This window comes from Phocoena phocoena, chromosome 4 (assembly GCF_963924675.1).
Source record: "Phocoena phocoena chromosome 4, mPhoPho1.1, whole genome shotgun sequence".
NCBI classification, from domain to species: Eukaryota; Metazoa; Chordata; class Mammalia; order Artiodactyla; family Phocoenidae; genus Phocoena; species Phocoena phocoena.
Genome location: NC_089222.1, coordinates 4,699,486 through 4,719,478, shown reverse-complemented (window position 1 = coordinate 4,719,478; position 19,993 = coordinate 4,699,486). Strand labels below are relative to the sequence as shown.

Sequence of the window (19,993 nt, the reverse complement as noted above, 5' to 3'; positions counted from 1 at the left end):
GCGTGCGTGAGAAGTGGGCTCTCATGGATAAACACCCCCGCCACAGTGGAGGGAGCCTGGCAGGACCTAGGTGCACACACCTGCTCCAGGGAAGCTCGTCCAGGGCCCAGGGCGGAGGTACCTGCACTCTCAGGACGCATTTAAAAAGAACACGGTCACTCCGTGTACTCACGGATCTAAGCTGCATTCAGCAGACGAGCAAACTGCAGCATCTATTATATTATTTTTAAAAAACTGTAAAAGTATCCATTAAAAAAAAGAAAAAAAAAAAAAGCTAGAAGCCCAACACTGGGAGAGAAGGCAGGAAATGACCTGACCATATCTGAGTGACAATTGTTTTACCCAAAGAAACATGATGAGAAATTTTAAATAATTCTAAATCGGCTAGTGCGGTCGCCATGTAAGTACGTTTTCTGTCTATCTTTATATACAGTAGTTCTTGGCTTGCACTCATTGAACTGAGCCAATTGAGTTTTTTTTTGTGTGTGGGAGGGGGGCCGCACTGGGTCTTCATTGCTGCGCGTGGGCTTTCTCTAGCTGTGCCGAGCGGGGGCTACTCTTCGTTGCGGTGCGCGGGCTTCTCATCGCGGTGGCTTCTCTTGTTGCGGAGCACGGGCTCTAGGCGCGCGGGCTTCAGTAGTTGTGGAACGTGGGCTCAGTAGTTATGGCCCACGGGCTCTAGAGCGCAGGCTCAGTAGCTGTGGCGCACGGGCCTAGTTGCTCCGCGGCATGTGGGATCTTCCCGGCCCAGGGCTCGAACCCGTGTCCCCTGCATTGGCAGGAGGATTCTTAACCACCGCGCCCCCAGGGAGGTCCCACCAAGTGAGTGAGTTCGAATTCACTGAACCGCGCCTTAAATGTATTCAAGATACTGCTATTTACTAGACGTTTTAACATTTCTTTGCTGGACAGCTTATCTCATACTTTATATTGAAAACTAATAGTGCACTGTTTTCACGGTCAAAACCACTAAGTAGCTTGCTTCCGACTTTACAGTTAGCAATTATTGTCAACTTGCTCAACACAGTCAGCCCCGCTACTCAGATCTTGCCAAAATCTTCAGAGAACCACAGCACAAACTCAGATACCTAACTAACTTGAAGACTACTCCAGAAGGTATGGTATGCCTTGTGGGAAATGGAAGCTTCACTGTCCACAAGTGTTCAGCAGTTGCCTACAGAAGGAAGCACCAGCTGGAACATACTTACACCACCTACTCCATTCATGCTAAACATAATTTGAACAAAGCTAAATCACAGGTTTAGCGAGATCCCTACCAGATAAAATTTAGCTTAACTTAGTACCCAAATTGTTTACTGTTTGTGATCCAATTTGGACACACAAAAAATGTCCTTTCATAATCCTAGACCTTAGATGATGAGTGAACTTTTCAAAAAATTAACATTTGAGCGAGTAAGTCTGCATAAAGTTACACAGAATGACAGCTTCTGAAACGGGTTAAAGGGGAGGGGAGCTACTCACAGGTACACGTGCATACCACCCAAATTTTATTTTATTCTTTTGGCAAATGCAACATAATACAGATAACAAAGGTGCTCATTTTAGGGACAAGTCTGAAACAGGGAGAATGCAAATATATTATTACTTCATGTCAGGGAACAGTAACTGAATTATAACTGGAAGTGCATTAAATTACTTCCCTAGGGTCTTCCTGAAGACCAAAGGTAGACAGAAATGGCCTGTTTTACATAAGTTCACAGACACCTCGAGGCAGTCACCATTCAAGGGACAGTTGTGCAACCCTAGGGTTTAGTTCTCAGAGCTGGAGTTGCCTTTGCTTCTCCTCCCAGGCAGAGGGAAGCTCGGTTTGCTCTGGGGCTGGGAGAGTTTGCGGGCTAGCAGGGTGAAGGGCTCGATCAGGGTCTTGCGGTCTGTGACCGTCACCTCCCACAGATGCACCTTCTCACTCCTGGCCCACCGCTGTGCCACTTCGGCGTCCACTTGTCTCTGCTCAGAAAGGTCAGTTTTGTTTCCTAACACGACAATGGCCACCTGAAAGAAACGGGTAAAAAAGATCACACTTTGCCAGCATCAGTTCCTAGACAAAACGGAGGAATAAAACTGTCCCGTTTAACAAAGTGCTTCGTCCAAACTGATCCTCAGGCGTGAGGCTGAAGGGTAAAGGGCATTACCTCACCCCTCCTCGCTCCGTGTATCTCCTCAAAAACGCAGATGCTCTCCAGGCTGCTGACGACGCAACAGTTGAAGTTACTCCGGGTACGGCTGGAAGACAGACTTGGGGAAATCACTATCGAGGGTACAGATAACGGTTTGAGGTGTGTCTACGTTTCAGTTTAGCTCTACCTGCTGTCTGGGAAACCTGCGATTCGTACTTGAAGATACAACCACGGAACTTCTGGAGCCGTGAGAGGTCTGCAGCCCTGGGGCCTGAGTTCCTTGAGAACGGGAATTGTTCTGTTCACGTCACTCCTAAACATAGCAAAGCACCTGACACAAGCACTAAATATGTGTTGAACGTACCACCCAATAGGTACCTTTTACCCTAAATGCAAGGCAATCGATCCTTCTCTCGCTACCCCCAGGCACTGTTTCAGGCGACCAGAAGGGCGGTCACAGTCCGCGGGAGGGGAGACGCGTGGTGACCTCCAGACGCTGAGAGACTGCCTGGAAAGGCACCTAAAGCAGGAGGCCGGGGAGGTGGAGGGGGGCTCCTCTGCGCCACGGCCGGGCCACGGCCGGGCTCCCGCCTTCGAGACGTGCGCACGCTCCGGTGGGAGGACGGAGCGGGATGGGGCGGCACGGAGCGGCAGGCAGGGCTCTCCTCCGTCTCTCAGCAGGAGCCAGCCCTCCCGTTGCCCCCCACCACCCACCCCGTCTCTGCGGCGAAGGTTCCCTTCCCCTCTGGCTTGGCTGCGCGTGGTCACCCGGCCGCCCGCAGGGCACAGCGGAGGAGGTGTCCTAGGCTCGGGGCCACCTCCAACACGATCCCTCCCTAGAAACCCTCGGGCCGAGGGCTGCTGCTTCTGCCCTGCGCCCCCTGCCCCCTGCTCCCCGGCCTGGCTGTTGCTGCCCATCCCAGCGCTGGCCCGTGGTCACCCCACACGCTACTCCCGTCATACTGGTGGTGATTTCAGCAGCCCTGGGGGTGACCCGGTAACCTCATCCCTCAGCTCCTTGACTTCAGAGATCCTAACTGCCCTCCTGACCTCAGCCACTCGCTCCCACGAACCAGGACAACCGGTTACTCTCCTCTCTGACCTCGAGTGCGGGAATCCCGCTCCGCCCGCTGCCTTCCTGGTTCATCCCCCGCACCCCTCTGCAGCGACCCCGCAAGCACCGCAGGGACCCACGAGCCCCAGCGCTACCACCTCTGTCTCAGTCCTGCAACCCCGCTGCTGCCCTCGGCGCTCCCCCCGCCGAGCTTCTCCTCGTTCGCTCCCTCGCCATCGTCATCACGCCGTACGCCCCCCGCCGCCACCTCGGTTAAGTTGAACTCTTAACTGTACCTTTTGCCGACACCATTTACCGAACGTGGCGGGAGAAAACACAACCCCGCTGGCCGGTCCCGGTTCGTAACCACCGACCTCCAGCGCGCTGCTGTTCTCCAGCAAACACATCACGTTCCCACCACTTCCCCTGGAAGGACGGCATCTCCTACCTTGGTCCTCCTCCAACCTCCACCGTTCCCTCTGCCTTCCCCGTCTCACCCTCAGCTGATGTCCACACTACGTCAGCAAGAAGACAGGAGCAATGAGAAGGGAACTGTCAGGTGCTTCCACCGCCACGTCTACCAGCCCCACGGTCCTCTAAGCCCACGTCCCCACCCTCTTCAACCTGGACAAGGTGTCACTCCATCGGCTATCCCCTCACCTGCGTCTCTCCGCTGAATCATCCCACTGCGTACAACCCATCTCTCTCATCTGAAAAACAAAACCCTCTGATACATCCTTCTCCAGCTCCTCTCTGTCCCCCTTTTAGGGGACAATATATTTACCCTTTGACTCAAAACTCTTTCAAAGAGCTAGGTTTGCTGTGCTCAACTCTCTCACATCCAGGCCATCAGACTCTGTCTCACCGTTTCACTAAAACTGTCGTCGTTGAGATCTCCCAAGTTACTAAAGCTGGCCACCTCTCGGCTCTTTTGATCTGCCTTTAGTATCTGACATAGCTTGGTCACTTCCTACCTTTTAAAGTGCCGACTTTACTTGCCTTCTGGGTCACCCTTATCTCTTGGTGTTCCTCGTACTTCAAAGGCCACTTTGTAGACTCCTTTGCTGCCTTCTCACTTCTCCAGCCGGTAAATGTCAAAGTGCTCTAGAGCGAGAGCATCTGAACTAAACTCTGCTTCTCACCTTGTCCCTCAAGGTGAAAGTCAACAGAGTGATTTTTTTTTTTTTTTTGGCCGCACAGCATGGGGGATCTTAGTTCCCCAACCAGGGATCAAACATACGCCCCCTATAGTGGAAGTGTGGAGTCTTAACCACTGGACCACCAGGGAAGTCCCAGAGTGATCATTTTAAAACAAATCAAAAGATGAGACTTCCTGAGAGAGTGGCATGGACATACGTACGCTACCAAACGTAAAATAGACAGCTAGTGGGAAGCAGCCGCATAGCACAGGGAGATCAGCTCGGTGCTTTGTGACCACCTAGAGGGGTGGGATAGGGAGGGTGGGAGGGAGACGCAAGAGGGAGGGGATATGGGGATATATGTATACGTATAGCTGATTCACTTTGTTATACAGCAGAAACTAACACCATTGTAAAGCAATTATACTCCAATGCAGGGGGCCTGGGTTCAATCCCTGGTCAGGGAACTAGATCCCACATGCATGCCGCAACTAAGGAGCCCGCCTGCAGCAACTAAGACTTGGTGCAACCAAATAAATATTAAAATAATAATAATAATAAAAATAAGTCAAAGGAGGTTCAACTTCGTTCACTTTAAGGACAAAAGAAACTATGAAAATACCATTTTACCCAGAAGAGTCACAAAATCCAAAAATTTAACCACACATTGTTGTCAGGACTGAAGAAACAGGCATTTTCATACCATTCCTATGGACAGTAACTTGTCGCTATATTTACCTTTAACGCAAGAACCTAACTTCTGCTGGTTGATCTTTCAACTCTACGTTAAAATGTACAAAATAACAAATGTCTAAGATTCTTCACTGCAGCGTAGTTCATGCTAGCAAATGACCAGAGAAAACCTAAGTCTCCATCAATCTGAGACTGGTTAAATAAGTATGGTACATCTACAGACACACAGTGAATACTACGCATCAGTTAAAAAAAAAAAAAAAAGGAATCCGAGTACTGCTGTGTATGGAAAGGGCTCCAAGATACATTGCATGAAAAATACAAGGTGTACAACAGTATGCTACCTTTGGTACGAGAGAAAAATAAGAAAAAATTATATACATTTCTATCTGCTTGTATTTACACAGAGAAACTCTGGAAGGATGCCCCCAGACTAGGAAAGGGGTAAAACATTAAAACAGCATGCTTGAGGTACAGGAAACAGACGGTTGAACCCAGGGGTGGGAACAAGTTCACTAGAGTCCTCTCTATAGATCATTTTTATTTTTGAACCATGTGCAACCATTACCCTTTCAATTTTTTAAAACAGACATGAAAACAAGTAAGTGCCACCCAAGCTAGACCCTGCCATCCCTTTGCCTCCCATCCCGAGGTGCCCTCAGCTCTGCCTCCCCCCAGCCCCGCCCACACTGGCCTCAATGCTGCTCCTGGCGCAACATGGTCCCGCCCCCGCCCCTGCTCAGCTGGGGCCTCCGCCTGGAGCAGCCTCCTCTAGACATCGGCTTGCGCCCTTCCCTCACATCCTTCAAATCTCTGCTGCAAGTCACCTCACCAGGCCTTCCCATATCACCTACAGAAAGCAGTGCCCTCACTCCCCACTCTGCTCGACTTTTCTTCCTACACTGCCTCACTCCTCACAATACATACTTGTTCTTTGTCCCTCTCTCCCCCACCCCCCAGACAGAAGCTTTATGGCAACAGGGACTCTGTTCTATTCTCTACTGTATTCCCTCCGCCTCACCTAGAACAGTGCCAGGCACATAGCCCAGTAAGCATCTGCCATCAAAACTACAACGAGGTGTCACCTCACACGGGTCAGAATGGCCATCATCAAAAAATCTACAAACAATAAGTGCTGGAGGACAGGGAACCCTCCTACACTGTTGGTGGGAATGGAAATTGATACAGCCACTATGGAGAACAGTATGGAGGTTCCTTAAAAAACTAAAAATAGAACTACGGTATGATCCCGCAATCTCACTCCTGGGTGTATATCCGGAGAAAACTCTAATTCGAAAAAATACATGCACCCCAGTGTTCACTGCAGCACTATATGCACAGTAGCCAAAACCTGGAAACGACCTAAATGCCCATCAACAGATGAATGGATAAAGTAGACATGGTACATATACACAATGGAATATTACTCAGCCGTAAAAAGAAACAAAATAATGCCATCTGCAGCAACATGCATGCAGCTAGAGATTATCGTACTAAGTGAAGTAAGTCAGAGTAAGACAGATATCACTTATATGTGGAATCTAAAGTATGACACAAGTGAATGTATCTATGAAACAGAAACAGACTCACATAGAGAACAGACTGGTGGTTGCCAAGGGGGAGGGGGTGGGGGAGGGATGGAGTGGGAGTTTGGGGTTAGCAGATGCGAACTATTATATACAGGATGGATAAACAACAAGGTCCTACTGGATAGCACAGGGACCTATATTCAATATCCTGTGATAAACCAAAATGGAAAAGAATTTTTTAAAGTATATGCATGTATAACTGAATCATTTTGCTGTATGGCAGTAATTGACACAACATTGTAAATCAACTCTACTTCAATAAAAAAATTAAAAAATAAGCATTTGCTGAATGAATGTGCTTCTTAAATCCCCATAATAACCACATGAGAAAGGTACTATTATTATCCTTATTTTATAGATAAGGAAACTAAGGCAGAAAAGTTGAGAAGCAGAGCTAAGATTCAAGTACATGAGTTCACTGAACTATACTTTTCACTTTAGGGGGGCAGGGAGGGAAATCTGGGGGATTCTCCCCCAAATAATAACAGCACTTATCTGTCTCAGTGAGAAAGATGGGAAACAGGTGGAGAGGAGCCTTCATTACTTACCTTTTTATATCTTTTGAAGACTGAACCTTGTGAATGTTGTTATCTATTCACAAAGTAAGTTAGTATTCCAAATAATAAAAATAATTAAAATATCAACAACCCAGAGGTCCTTGAACAGGTGAGTGGTTAAATAAACTTCGGTACATACACACCATGGAAAACCACCCAGCAAGAAAAAAGGAATGAACGACTCATACACGCAGTTACCTGGCTGACTCTCCAGAGAATTATGCTGAGTGAAAAGGGCCGATACCAAAAGGTTCCAAACTGCGATTCCATTTACGTTAACACTCTTGAAATGACAAGGTTACAGAAGTGGAGAACAGATAACGGTTAAGGAGGGAGAGGGGATGGGAGGGGAATGCGTGAGGCCGTAGAAGGCCCCATGAGGGGTCCCCGCAGTGCTGGAAAGGTTCCCTCACTGTATAAATGTCAGTACCTCGGTTGTGTTATTTTACTGTAGTTTTGCAGTGTTATTACCATTGGGGGAAACTGAGTTAGGGATCTCTATTATTTCTTAAAATTGCATGTGAATCTACAATTACCTCAAAATTAAAAGTATGACATAAAAAATACATAAAAATGAGGTTAAGTAAAAATTAGGTTAAGAACACCTAGCCAGTGCTGTTAATGGGTTCATGACGCGGTTCCCTAAACCCTGAGGAGTCAGCCATGCCAAGACCCAGAGAAAGACCTGCGACGAGAGAGTTCCAGGCAGGGGAACGAGCCATTGAGAAGGACTTCACAGGGGGACAAAATCATCATGCTGGAAAAGCAGAAAGTTGACCACTGGAGTACAGTGACAGAGGAACAGAATGCTAAAGGTGAAAGGACAGCCATGGGCCAGATCATCTAAAACTTTACAGACCATAGTAAGAATCTTATTTTCAAATGGTAAGTGGATAGAAGCCAGTAATTATTTATTAGTTTTTTTACACTTCTTTTCTTTTTTTTTTTTAAGGCTAAGGACAATCCTATTTCTCCAAGAAGACAATAAAAAGCCCTAGGAAACGATGATCCCAAATAACGTGAAATGAACTATGTAGTATTTGCAATATGGGGTCATTAAAATTCAAGTTGTACATGGGAAGAAGCAAAGGCAGAAAGTCAAACGCTGGTCCTGGTTGAACTCAGTCCTGTATTTCCTGGGCTAGGGAAAAAAATCATGAAGATTACAGATACTGTGAATATAATTTAATGCTTTTAAAATATTTTAATTGCCCAAAAGCCCATGCTTACAATTTCAACGTTATAATTCATAGCTGGCATTTTTTAACATACCCACTTACCTCTTTTTTGTCTTTGAACTTATCAATTTCTTTTTTCAGAAGCTCCACTCTTTGAAAGGATTCAAGGTTATTCACACTGTACACAAGAACAAAGCCATCAGCAAATGAAAAATAATGCTTTGGCAGCTCCACGCCTTCCTGTAGGCCTCTGGTGTCGTAAAGATGTAACTGTTCCTTGACTCCCCGATCTGTTTCCACTGAAGCCATATACACATCTTCCATTGTTTCACAGTCCTCCATTCCTGGGGTTAAAAAAGAAATTACTTTTACATATACAAATATCGAATTATTATGTTATTCACCTGAAGCTAATACAATGTTATGTCAATTATGCCTCAATTAAAAAAAAAGCTTTTACTCTTTCTGGATAACTCAATACCAATTGTTGAGTATTTTCTCATCCTTTAGAAGGTGGCTTTCTAGGTTCCTTATTTACTACACGTAAGAATCATATTTCCATTTACTAGCTTCTTTAAAATGAAAGGTAATTGTTACAGTAAATGAACAAAGTGCTTTTAAAGATTATTTCTTCCATATAGACATAAAAAAAATTAAAATTTGGCAGTGAGATTTACTATTACTTATTTTTCAGAAGTAACTTACAAGAGTCAAAGAACTTACTATCTCAATTGGAGAATTAAGGGCTGATTTTTAAAGTACCTTCAACAACTAAGTGGCTCCATTTTCTTTTCTTTTTTTTTTTTTTTGCGGTACACGGGTTTCTCACTGTTGTGGCCTCTCCCGTTGCGGAGCACAGGCTCCGGACGCGCAGGCTCAGCGGCCATGGCTCACGGGCCCAGCCGCTCCGCGGCATGTGGGATCCTCCCGGACCGGGGCACGAACCCGTGTCCCCTGCATCGGCAGGCGGACTCTCAACCATTGCGCCACCAGGGAAGCCCCCCATTTTCTTTTTCATCAGCGCCAAGGACAGGACCTCGGTAAGTTTGATTTTTCTCTGTACAATTTCCACTGTTTCCAAGGTCTGTTTCAAGGACTCAGAAATGTACATGTCCAGTCTGGGTCTAGGCACCAGGCCTTAATTCCCAAGTACGTACTGTGCACTTTTGTGTGAATGTCCTCCAAGTCCTTCAAACTAACAAGACTTAGTATCTTTCCTGCCCCACCTGTCCCTCCTCCTTGCTTTTGTCCCTTGATCACCATCCACCTGGTCAGTCTTCAGCGTTCTCTTTAAACAAGGAAAGTATGGGTGAATGTGGTCCTAAATCAGCCACTCTACACCTGAGACATCTGCTCGATCCACTGCCTGCTTCCACTCCCCCTGGCTTGCTCCCTTCACCTGAATGACTGCGACAGCTCAGGAAACACCTGGTCAACGCCTCATCCTTTCCAGGCTCTGTAGATTTTCTTCGGATTATCCACTTCCCTCCATCCTGCTCTTACTGTGCCTTGTACAGGTAATACCACTTCACCCTAAACTCTTTTCGTATCTGTCCCCTCCGGAGCTGCAGTGGAAACTCCTCGAGAGCCAGGACTGTGGCTAATCTCTCTTCGGAGCTCTGAGGACTAACGAATTGACTTACATACATAGAACGTCCTTAGTAAACGTCTGAATGAATGAATGAATGCGTGAGCTCATAACTGGTGCCCCAATTTCATTCCCCTGCTCGCCTGAACGATGAGCCCTGGAAAATCCATTTGACTTTGCTCCATTTCTGTGGGTTTTGTCTCTTCAACTCACCTAGAACTTCCTCAAGAGAAACAACACTTCTGTGTACACAGCAAGTATGCAACAACCATTTGTGGATGAGGGGATTAAGGTGAGAAGATGAACACTTTGAATGTTAATGACTAGTGCAAGAGGTAGTCTATGGAGACAAACTTATTGGGCTTCGATTACAAAAAATTTAAAAGCAAAAACTACCAAGACTTTTGTCATGGTGGATGTTCTGTCCACCAAAAGCCAGTCTGGTTCCCTTCCTTCTCCCATGAAGCTTAGACCTTTTGAGATTTTCTCACCCTATGCATCAAGTGAAGTTACGACTCTGCATCTCCTCTGCCACTCCACGCCACCTCTGTCCTAGCAGGAGACTAAGGCTGCACTTCTAGAAAGGGTAAAACAGAGGCTGCTGAGATGTGGGACAGAGGGTATGAGTTCCGCAGTGAAAACAAGGGGCAACTCAGTGACGTGCCCCCTCTGCTCCCAAAACTTTGGCGGCCAACTCTTTATCCTCTAGGCGGAGGGATCTGGGGAATCTGGCCAGTGAAAACGGAGAAATCCTAAATATGCTAACCTCTGAGGTAAACCAACAAATGCCCCACCCAGGTCACCTTATAATGAAGCAAAGTCATGAACCCTATCCACATGCTTAGAGCTTTAAATTAGCTTTTCAGTTCTCCATTCTTAATTACAAGCAGACAATCAAGGATTACCAGATACCTGAGAAAGAGACCAAAATTCAGGAAAGAGCACCTGAAAAGAAAAAGACTGTGCAAAGAAAAGAAAACAGACCAGAAAACTACCAAATATTATCCTCAAAGAGATAAGACAGTGCATTCATGAAATAACAGGATACTAAGAAATGAAAACTCAATAGAAGGGCTGAAAAATAAAGATGGGGAAAATTCCCATAGAGTGGAACAAAGTGCTGAGAAATTTCAAACAGAAGAGAAATTTTAAAAATCAGAGGACGAGTCCAGAAGATCCAGCATCCAAAAAGAGAGCTCCAGAAAGAGAGAACACAGAAGAGAAATAATTCAGAGCTGAAGAACACACATTTCCATACTGAAAGGGAGTTCCAGAAAGAGAGAACAGAGAACACAGAAGAGAAATAATTCAGAGCTGAAGAACACACATTTCCATATTGAAAAGGGCCCACCAGGTGCCCAGCACCGTGAATGAACACAGACTGATCCTATGATACACCACCGCGAATTTCAGAGCACTGGGGAGAGAGCCTACAAGAGCGTCCACATCCGAAGCAACAAGAATCACGATGGCTTCTGGCTTCTCAGAAGCACTGGAAGAAGATATTAGAATCTGGTAAACTGAAGATACACATGGTCTATGAGCCTGCGATTTCATTCCTAGGTATATCCCCCCAGACCTCGTCCAAATCATAGCTGGGATACGTGTATAAGACTCTTCACAGCAGCGCTATCTCTAATAGCCCCAAACTGGAAACAACCCAAATGTTCATCAAGATACAGGAGGTAAATAGGGACTTCCATGGCGGTCCAGTGGATAAGACGCCACGCTCCCAATGCAGGTGACACGGGTTTGATCCCTGGTCAGGGAACCAAGATCCCACATGCCACATGCCACACGGGGCGGGCAAAAAAACAAAACAAAAAAAGATACAAGAGGTAAATAAATGGAGGTATATTGAGACCATATACCTATCGTGAAAATTACACCACACCTACTTAAAACAATATGGATGAGTCTTACAAATATAATGTTGAGTGAAAAAAACAAACACTGAAAAATTGATACGGTATGATTCCGTTGATATCAAGTCAGTAAGAGGCAAAAATAAACGGTGTCATCCAGTGATACATACATGGGGGCAAAACGATAAAGAAAAGAAGGGATTAACCAAAAGTCAAGGGAAGGGCTGAGTTTTGATTGAAGAGAGGAACATGGGGAGCTGACGAGAGTACCTGCGGTCTTCTACCTTTTGACCTGTGTGGAGGTTATGCAAAGGTTTTGTAATTATTCATTAAACCACATGCGTGTTTTATGCCCTTTTCTATACATATGATGCATTTTATAATAAAAGAAGGAGAAAAGATGGTAATGGACCGATGCTTTCAAAATTTTGGAAGGAACTTATTCTCCATCTAGAATTCTATACCCATCAAAATTGTAACTCAACTGTGAATGAAAGTAAAGACATTTTCAAACACGTGAAGCCTCAGAATATGTATCATGCACATTTTCTCAGGAAACTCTTTGAGGGAGGCCCGCCATCAAAATTAGCATGTAATCATAGAAAGAGGAAGACACCAGATTCGGAAAACAAAACCTCACATGAGAGTAAAGGGAAGCATAGGGACAATAGTAAATACCTTTATTCAGAAGCCCCAGGATTACTACTGGGCACCAGGCATAGAGGGCATTCTGAGGGCTGTCATCGCCCGATGCCTCATCCCATTGTGCAACCTTTTCAACCCCCAAAAGAGTACTGCAAGATGTGCTCCACCGAAAGAAGGGCGTAAACAGAAGATGACAGGAGATCTAGAAAACAGGAAATCAAACCCAGGAAGAAAGAAAAAGTAAAGGGAAGTTCTATGGTGACAGCTATACAACAGGCCCAGATAAGAGAATGCTAGCTCCTGGAAAAATATCTCCAAAAAAAAGGGCGGGGTGGATTATCTGATATGATTGACCTCCTGGAGAACCGAGAACCATCTGGACATGTGGAAGAATCAGCAAAAGGTATGAACAAAACTAAAGAAGTGATAGAGCAAATATAAGCCTCCATAAGAAGAAAAAGAAAGAAAAGAAACAATTATAGTACATAATACTGCTCAGCTGAGAATATTTACATGTGCCAGCAGTTGTCAAAGTGTGGTCTACAGAGATCCCTTGAGGTCTCCTTTCAGGGAACCCATATGGGCAAAACTATCTTCATAAAAATATAAGACATTCATCTTTTTCACTGTGTTGACATTTGCGCTGATGATATAAAAGTAATGATGGGTAAAACTGCTGGTGCCAGGACTTCCCTGGTGGCACAGTGGTTAAGAATCCGCCTGCCAATGCAGGGGACACGGGTTCGAGCCCCCGTCTGGGAAGATCCCACATGCCGTGGAGCGACTCAGCCCGTGCGCCACGACCACTAAGCCTGCGCTCTAGAGCTCACGTGCCACAACTACTGAAGCCCGTGCTCCGCAACAAGAAGCCACCGCAATGAGAAGCCCGTGCAAAGAAGAGCAGCCCCTGCTCGCCGCAACTAGAGAAAGCCTGCACGAAGCAACGAAGACCCAACGCAGCCAAAAATAAAAGTAATTAATTAATTGGAAAAAAATGCTCTAAAAAAAAAACTGCTGAGGGCTTAGTACAAATCAAGGCAGTGGCACCAACTGTATTAGAGGTTGAATTCCTCAACACCTCATACTCGCGGTTTCAAAAGAAAAAGCCAGTTTCACTTAAGAATGTCCTTGAAGAAGCAGGAAAAATGACCAAACTTATTAAATCCTCATCTATGAGTATGTATCTTTACATCTCTTTAATATTCTATGTGATTAATGAGAAGTATACATGAAGTATTTCTGCTTAATGCATAATGGTAACTGACTGGAGGAAAAGCTCTTGCGTTTGAGTTTCAAGCTGAAATAGCTTTTTTTTTTCTTTTTTTTGGGGCTGTGTTGGGTCTTCCCTGCTACGCACAGGCTATCTCTAGTTGCGGTGTGCGGGCTTCTCATTGCAGTGGCTTCTCTTGTTGCGGAGCACGGGCTCTAGGTGTGGGCTTCAGTAGTTGCAGCGCATGGGCTCAGTAGTTGTGGCTCGCGGGCTCTAGAGCGCAGGCTCAGTTGTCATGGCACATGAGCTTAGTTGCTCCACGGCATGTGGGATCCTCCCGGACCAGGGATCGAACCAGTGTCCCCCTCTATTGGCATGAGGATTCTTAACCAATGCACCACCAGGGAAGTCCCACTTTTTTTTTTTTTTAAAGAAGGGATAACAGAAACAAACCATGGTTATTCAGGGTATCTGACATTTTCTCAAAGATGAATAACGAGAGCCTATCATTTCAAGGAAAATAACTGATAGTATCTGTTGTTAAAGATAAAATTTGAGCTTTCAAGCAAAAATGAGAATTGTATCCATCAGCAGAAACTTGAGAGCTTCCCAATACCGATGAGACTGGTGATGATATTAATAAATGGTATTTGGAAGATCTGCTTACCTCAGTTAACCAGTACTTTCCAAATGACCAATTCATAAATGTTAAGAAACCATGCATGGGTAAAAATCCCATTTGAAGTGCAAGATAAATCAATGAGATTTTAATGTAATAGAACAGGAGAAGCTCACTGATGTGGCTTCAGACTCCACACTGCAATAACCTTTAAGTAACCATCACTGATTGAGTTTTAGTGAAATACCAAAGAAGAAAGTCCACAGTTATCTGCAAAGCTATTAAAATATTCCTACCTTTTTCAACCACATATTTGTGTGAGGCCATATTTTCTTCACATATTTCAACTAAAAAAACATATAACAACAGATTGAATGCAAAGGCAAGCAGATATGATAATCCAGCTGCCTTCTATCAGGCTGGACATTCGATTTTCAAAAACGTAAATCAACACTCATCTTCTCACTAAATTTTTTTGAAAATGTAACTATTTTTCATTAAAATGTGTTACCTTTACCTTAGCATATAATAAGTTTATTGTTATTATTTTACGTGATAAGTTTTTTTTTTTAATTTCCTCAGGTTTAATCTCTAATACGATAAAAATATCGTAAGACATAGCCTACAGAAACAAAATCTGTTGGGGTTTTAAGAGGGGAAAGGGATTCTTTTTTTCCCCCTTTGGGCATAATTTACTTTTTCACTGGCATAAATTAGAATCCGAAGGTGAAAAATTCAGAACCAATAGTGCAGCACTGTGATAGGTTTTCAGACCTTCTGGCACAGGCATCGTTATTAATAAAAACCAAATATGGATTTAACCGAAGTTGTTAAATATTATTCTGGGAAGGTGGAAGAGGATCAGAGTTCATCAAAATGGTTAATAAAAGACAGAAATGTGCTTGAAGCCACCTGCCAGCGATAAATACTTCAAAGATCTATGATTCTACGTATATCTCTAAGATAAGCCTTGTTTCATTCTAACGTGTTATGTCTGTCCTTCCTTACCGAACTGTGACCTCCTTAAAGCCAGAGATGCTTCTCCACCTCTAAATCCTCACAGCCTGTATCAGAGAGCAAGTACTGAACAATTATTTAACTCAATGAATGAATAAATGAATGAGATAATCCGATTCACAAAAGTAGGTCATATTGCAGCAAACAGCTGTCTCTTCCATTCTTAAAACCTATACAGCAGTACTGGAAAGTCATGTTTGAAATGAGAATGAGAGACCATTCAATGTATTCTGAAGTCAGTGAGTCTGTGATTCCAAGACCACTCTTCATCATGTAAACACACTGGAAACCACATAGAGACAACATTTTTCTTACCTGTTATAACTCTTGTTCTAACAGAGTTAAGTGCAAGCACTCTGGAATTTCAACAACATAAAGATGTTTTTTTCCTTGCCCCTACTTTCCCCCCCCCCATCTCTGTCAATTTCTATGACCCTTTTGGTCCCTCTCGATGACACCTCACTTTTGTGCACCACTGCCCATCTTTAAGTTAGCACGACCAACAAAAGACCATGACCAGTTCCCAGAACCTGCAGGTAAACTAGGGAAAAATAATCTTACCAATAGTGTGATTTCCATAAAGGAGCTGCTCCAAAATTGCCGTTTTCCCCACAGATAACAAGCCACAAACCACAACCTTACAGCCCTTTCCCATCTTCCCTTAGGATATCACTGTGAAGAAAAGAGAAGATCTTTAAAACTGTGTACAGTTAAAAAAAAAAGAAAAAAAAATCAACCTTTCCTTTTTCTTTCTTTCTGTGTTTAAATTTAATTAGTAATACATACACAGGGGGAAACTGCAAGTATAAAAAGAAATGTAGAATACGGTACATCCTTCCAAACCCCATTCCTGGTTCCCGTCCTCCCTTAATCAGTGTTACTAGTTTCCTATATATCTCTGCAGAGGTGACCTAGAGAAACATAAGAATACATGGATAGATATATGTTTGTCTTCAAACAGCATAAACACATCTTATACAAGGACTATTCCAATACTAATTAAGTCTATAGGAATCTGAACCGAATCCTAGATGAAGCAATCCTTGAAAGACTGCCTGCTCGTCAATGTTTACCTGGAAAAATAAGCATTTAAGTAAAAATTTAAGGAGGCATGAAGATAAAAATTTGGACAGAGAGTAGACATCATTTTTTAAAGAAGTATTAACACCATCAATGCAAACGTCAGTCTTTTCTCAGGAGAGTGAGAAACTGGGTGTGGGGCTGTCTTAGTCGTACTTCTTTTTGCATCACAGTTCTTCATGCTAGAAAAATTGCTCAGGTACTTTAAACTGAAAGAAAGGAAAACTCATTTCTCCTCGCTTCCTCACATACGCATGGAAGAGCAAGACTGGGTAACACTTTCTTGAATTTTCCTCAAAGTTTTTATTTTCCAGACGGCAAGGTACCAGCAGACAAGACAGAAAGGGAAAGGGGGCTCATAAAATACAACAGAAAAACTTGGGAAGAGAAGTTAAAGTTCCACATTGTCTTTTGCCTCCTTTCCTCCAGTTCTCTTACCTAGAAGTGTGAACATGCAATAGCTCTGACGAAAAAGCACGCCACAACGCCTTCAAGTCAGTAAACAAGAAAGTCCAAATGAGCATTCAAATAAAAGGGACGGTGGGCATCCTTCTGTATGTGTGTGCGCACGTGTGTCACACATCACTTTTTTTTTATCAACACCTAAAACATTAACAAATGAAGTTCCTGTAAGTCTTCTCTACTCTGTTTTCCCAAAGCCTGTAAATTTTTTTTTATCGAGGTATAGCTGATTTCCAGTGTTGTGTTAGTTTCAGGTGTACAAAAGAGTCAAAAATTTTATAGATTATACTCCATGTATAGTTATTATAAAATATTGGCTGTCTTCTCTGTGCTGTACAATATATCCTTGTAGCTTATTTATTTTATATATAGGAGTATAATCCCCTACCCCTACTTGCCCCTCCCCCCTCTCTCCCCCCACTGGTAACCACTAGTTTGTTCTATCTCTGAGTCTGTTTCTTTTTTGTTATATCCACTAGTTTCTTGTATTTTTTTAAATTTCACATATAAATGATAACATACAATATTTATCTTTTCTCTGACTTATTTCAATATGCATAATACCCTCCAGGTCCATCCACGTTGTTGCAAATAGCAAAATTTCATTCTCTTATGGCTGAGTAGTATTCCATTGTATATATTGATATCTTCTTTATCCATTCCTCTGTTGATGGACACTTAGGTTGCTTCCATATCTTGGCTGCTGTAAATAGTGCTGCAACAAACATTGGAATGTAGGTATCTTTTCAAATTTGCATGTTTGTTTTCTTCAGATATATACCCAGGAGTGGAAATGCTGGATCATATGGTAGCTCTATGTTTAGGTTTTTGAAGAACCTCCATATTGTTTTCCACAGTGGCTGCACCAGTTTACATTGCCACCAACAGTGCAAGGGGGTCCCCTCTCCTCCACATCCTTGCCTACGTTTGTTATTTGTAGACTTTTGGATGATAGCCACTCTAACAGGTGTGAGGTGATATCTCATTGTGGTTTTGATTTGCATTTCTCTAATGATGAACGACGTTGAGCATCTTTTCATGTGCCTGTTGGCCATCAGTGTGTCTTCTTTGAAAAAGTGTCTATTTAGGTCCGCCGCCCATTTTTAAATTGGGGTCTTTTTTATATTGAATTGTATGAGTTGTATTTTGGATATTAAGCCCTTAGCAGTCATATCATGTGCAAATATTTTCTCCCATTCAGTAGGTTGTCTTCATTTTGTTGATGGTTTTCTTTGCTATGCAAAACCTTTTAAGTTTAATTCGGTGCCATTTGTTTATTTTTGCTTTTGTTTCCTTTGCCTTAGGAAACAGATTCAAAAAAGTATTTCTAAGATTTATGTCAAAGAGTGTTCTGCCTATGTTTTCCTCTTAGAGTTTTTATAGTGTCTGGCCTTATATTTAGGTCTTTAATCCATTTTGAGTTTATTTTTGTGTATGGTGTTACGGAGGGTTCTAATTTCATTCTTTTCTGTGTAGCTGTCCAGTTTTCCCAGCACCACTTACTGAAGAGGCTGTCTTTTCTCCATTGTATATCCTTGCCTCCTTTGTCGTAGATTAGTTGTCAAAGTCCATAATTTCTTATGACCCAGATCAGCCATGACACTTATCTCCTGACATGAAAAAAAAAATTTTTTTTTTGGCTGTGTTGGGTCTTTGTTGCTGTGCATGGTCTTTCTCTAGTTGCAGCCAGCGGGGCTGCTCTTCATTGTGGTGCGTGGGCTTCTCACTGCGGTGGCTTCTCTTGTTGCGGAGCACAGGCTCTAGGTGTGCGGGCTTCAGTAGTTGGGGCATATGGGCTCAGTAGTTGTGGTGCGCAAGCTCTAGAGCGCAGGCTCAGTAGTTGTGGCATACGGGCTTACATGCTCTGCGGCATGTGGGATCTTCCCGGACCAGGGCTCGAACCCGTGTCCCCTGCATTGGCAGGTGGATTCTTAACCACTGCACCACCAGGGAAGTCCCAAAGTGGATTTATTTAGAGAGAAACATGCTCCACAGACAATGTGGGCCATCTCAGAAGGCGAGAGCGGCCTTCGGACAAACACACTACACAGACAAGATGTGGGTCATCTCAGAAGGTGAGAAAGGCCCAAAGGGCTTTTAATAATAGTTAAAATTTAAAGGAAGTTGCCACCTAACTACATGAGAAGAGGATAAGAAAGTGATGATGGCACGCAGAACAATTCTGTTGTCAGAAAAGGTTGCCGTTGGAATCTAAATTCTGATTTTTCTATTGTTATTTTCTATTGTTATTTCCCTTCCTCTGAAATAATATTAGGATCAGCAGATAAAGTCTGTTAAAAATATGCACTATTTTGTATTTGTGTTTGTATAAGATAAATTGGGGGATTTGTTCCAGTATTTCAGAGAAGACTCCAAGGGCAAAGAGTAAAAGCAACTGAAAAGAGGTAACTCAAACACTAGGTAAGGATTTTAAGGTTTTTTAGGATGGTGAGAGAAGGAAAGAAATAAAACAGATCTTGGTAAATATTTTATACCATCAAAAAGAAAACAAAGATGAGAGGTTAAGTGTGATTAATCAAAGCACACCTGAAGCATTCTAGCTTCCTAGTTGTCTTCAAGTGGGAAACAATAATACTACATAAATCTGAAGATGAGGACTTCCCTGGTGGTGCGGTAGTTAAGAATCCGCCCGCCAATGCAGGGGACACAGGTTCGAGTCCTGGTCTGGGAAGATGCCACATGCCACAGGGCAACTAAGCCCGTGCACCACAACTACTGAGCCCACGCACCACAACTACCGAAGCCCGTGTACCTAGAGCTCATGCTCTGCAACAAGAAGACACAGTAATGAGAAGCCCACGCACTGCAATGAAGAGTAGCAATGAAGAGTAGCCCCTGCTCTCGCCGCAACTAGAGTAAAAACTAAAGATTAGTGACCTGCTTTACCATCAATTAAAAAATATGAATTCTTGGGACTTCCCTGGAAGTCCAGTGGGTAAGACTTCACCTTCTAATGCAGGGGATGAGGGTTCGATCCCTGGTCAGGGAGCTAAGATCCAACATGCCTCTCAGCCAAAACACCAAAATATAAAAACAGAAGCAATATTGTAACAAATTCAATAAAGACTTTAAAAATGGTCCACATCAAAAAATCTGTAAAAAAAAAAAAAAGAATTCTTTAGGTATAAACTACTGTGT

At 43.6% G+C, this 19,993-nt stretch overlaps 1 protein-coding gene across 1 annotated transcript; it reads right to left on the bottom strand.

Annotated features, from left to right (window-relative positions):
• Nucleotides 1-1,491: 1,491 nt before the first annotated feature.
• On the bottom strand, nt 1,492-15,967 carry NKIRAS1 (NFKB inhibitor interacting Ras like 1). The gene is made up of 3 exons (XM_065876639.1): nt 15,854-15,967; nt 8,451-8,692; nt 1,492-2,013 (listed from the first exon to the last, which is right to left on the bottom strand). Exons 1-3 carry the CDS (start codon nt 15,945-15,947, stop codon nt 1,771-1,773), a joined length of 579 nt encoding a protein of 192 aa, XP_065732711.1. The 5' UTR covers nt 15,948-15,967; the 3' UTR covers nt 1,492-1,770.
• Between the last annotated feature and the right edge of the window lie 4,026 nt (nt 15,968-19,993).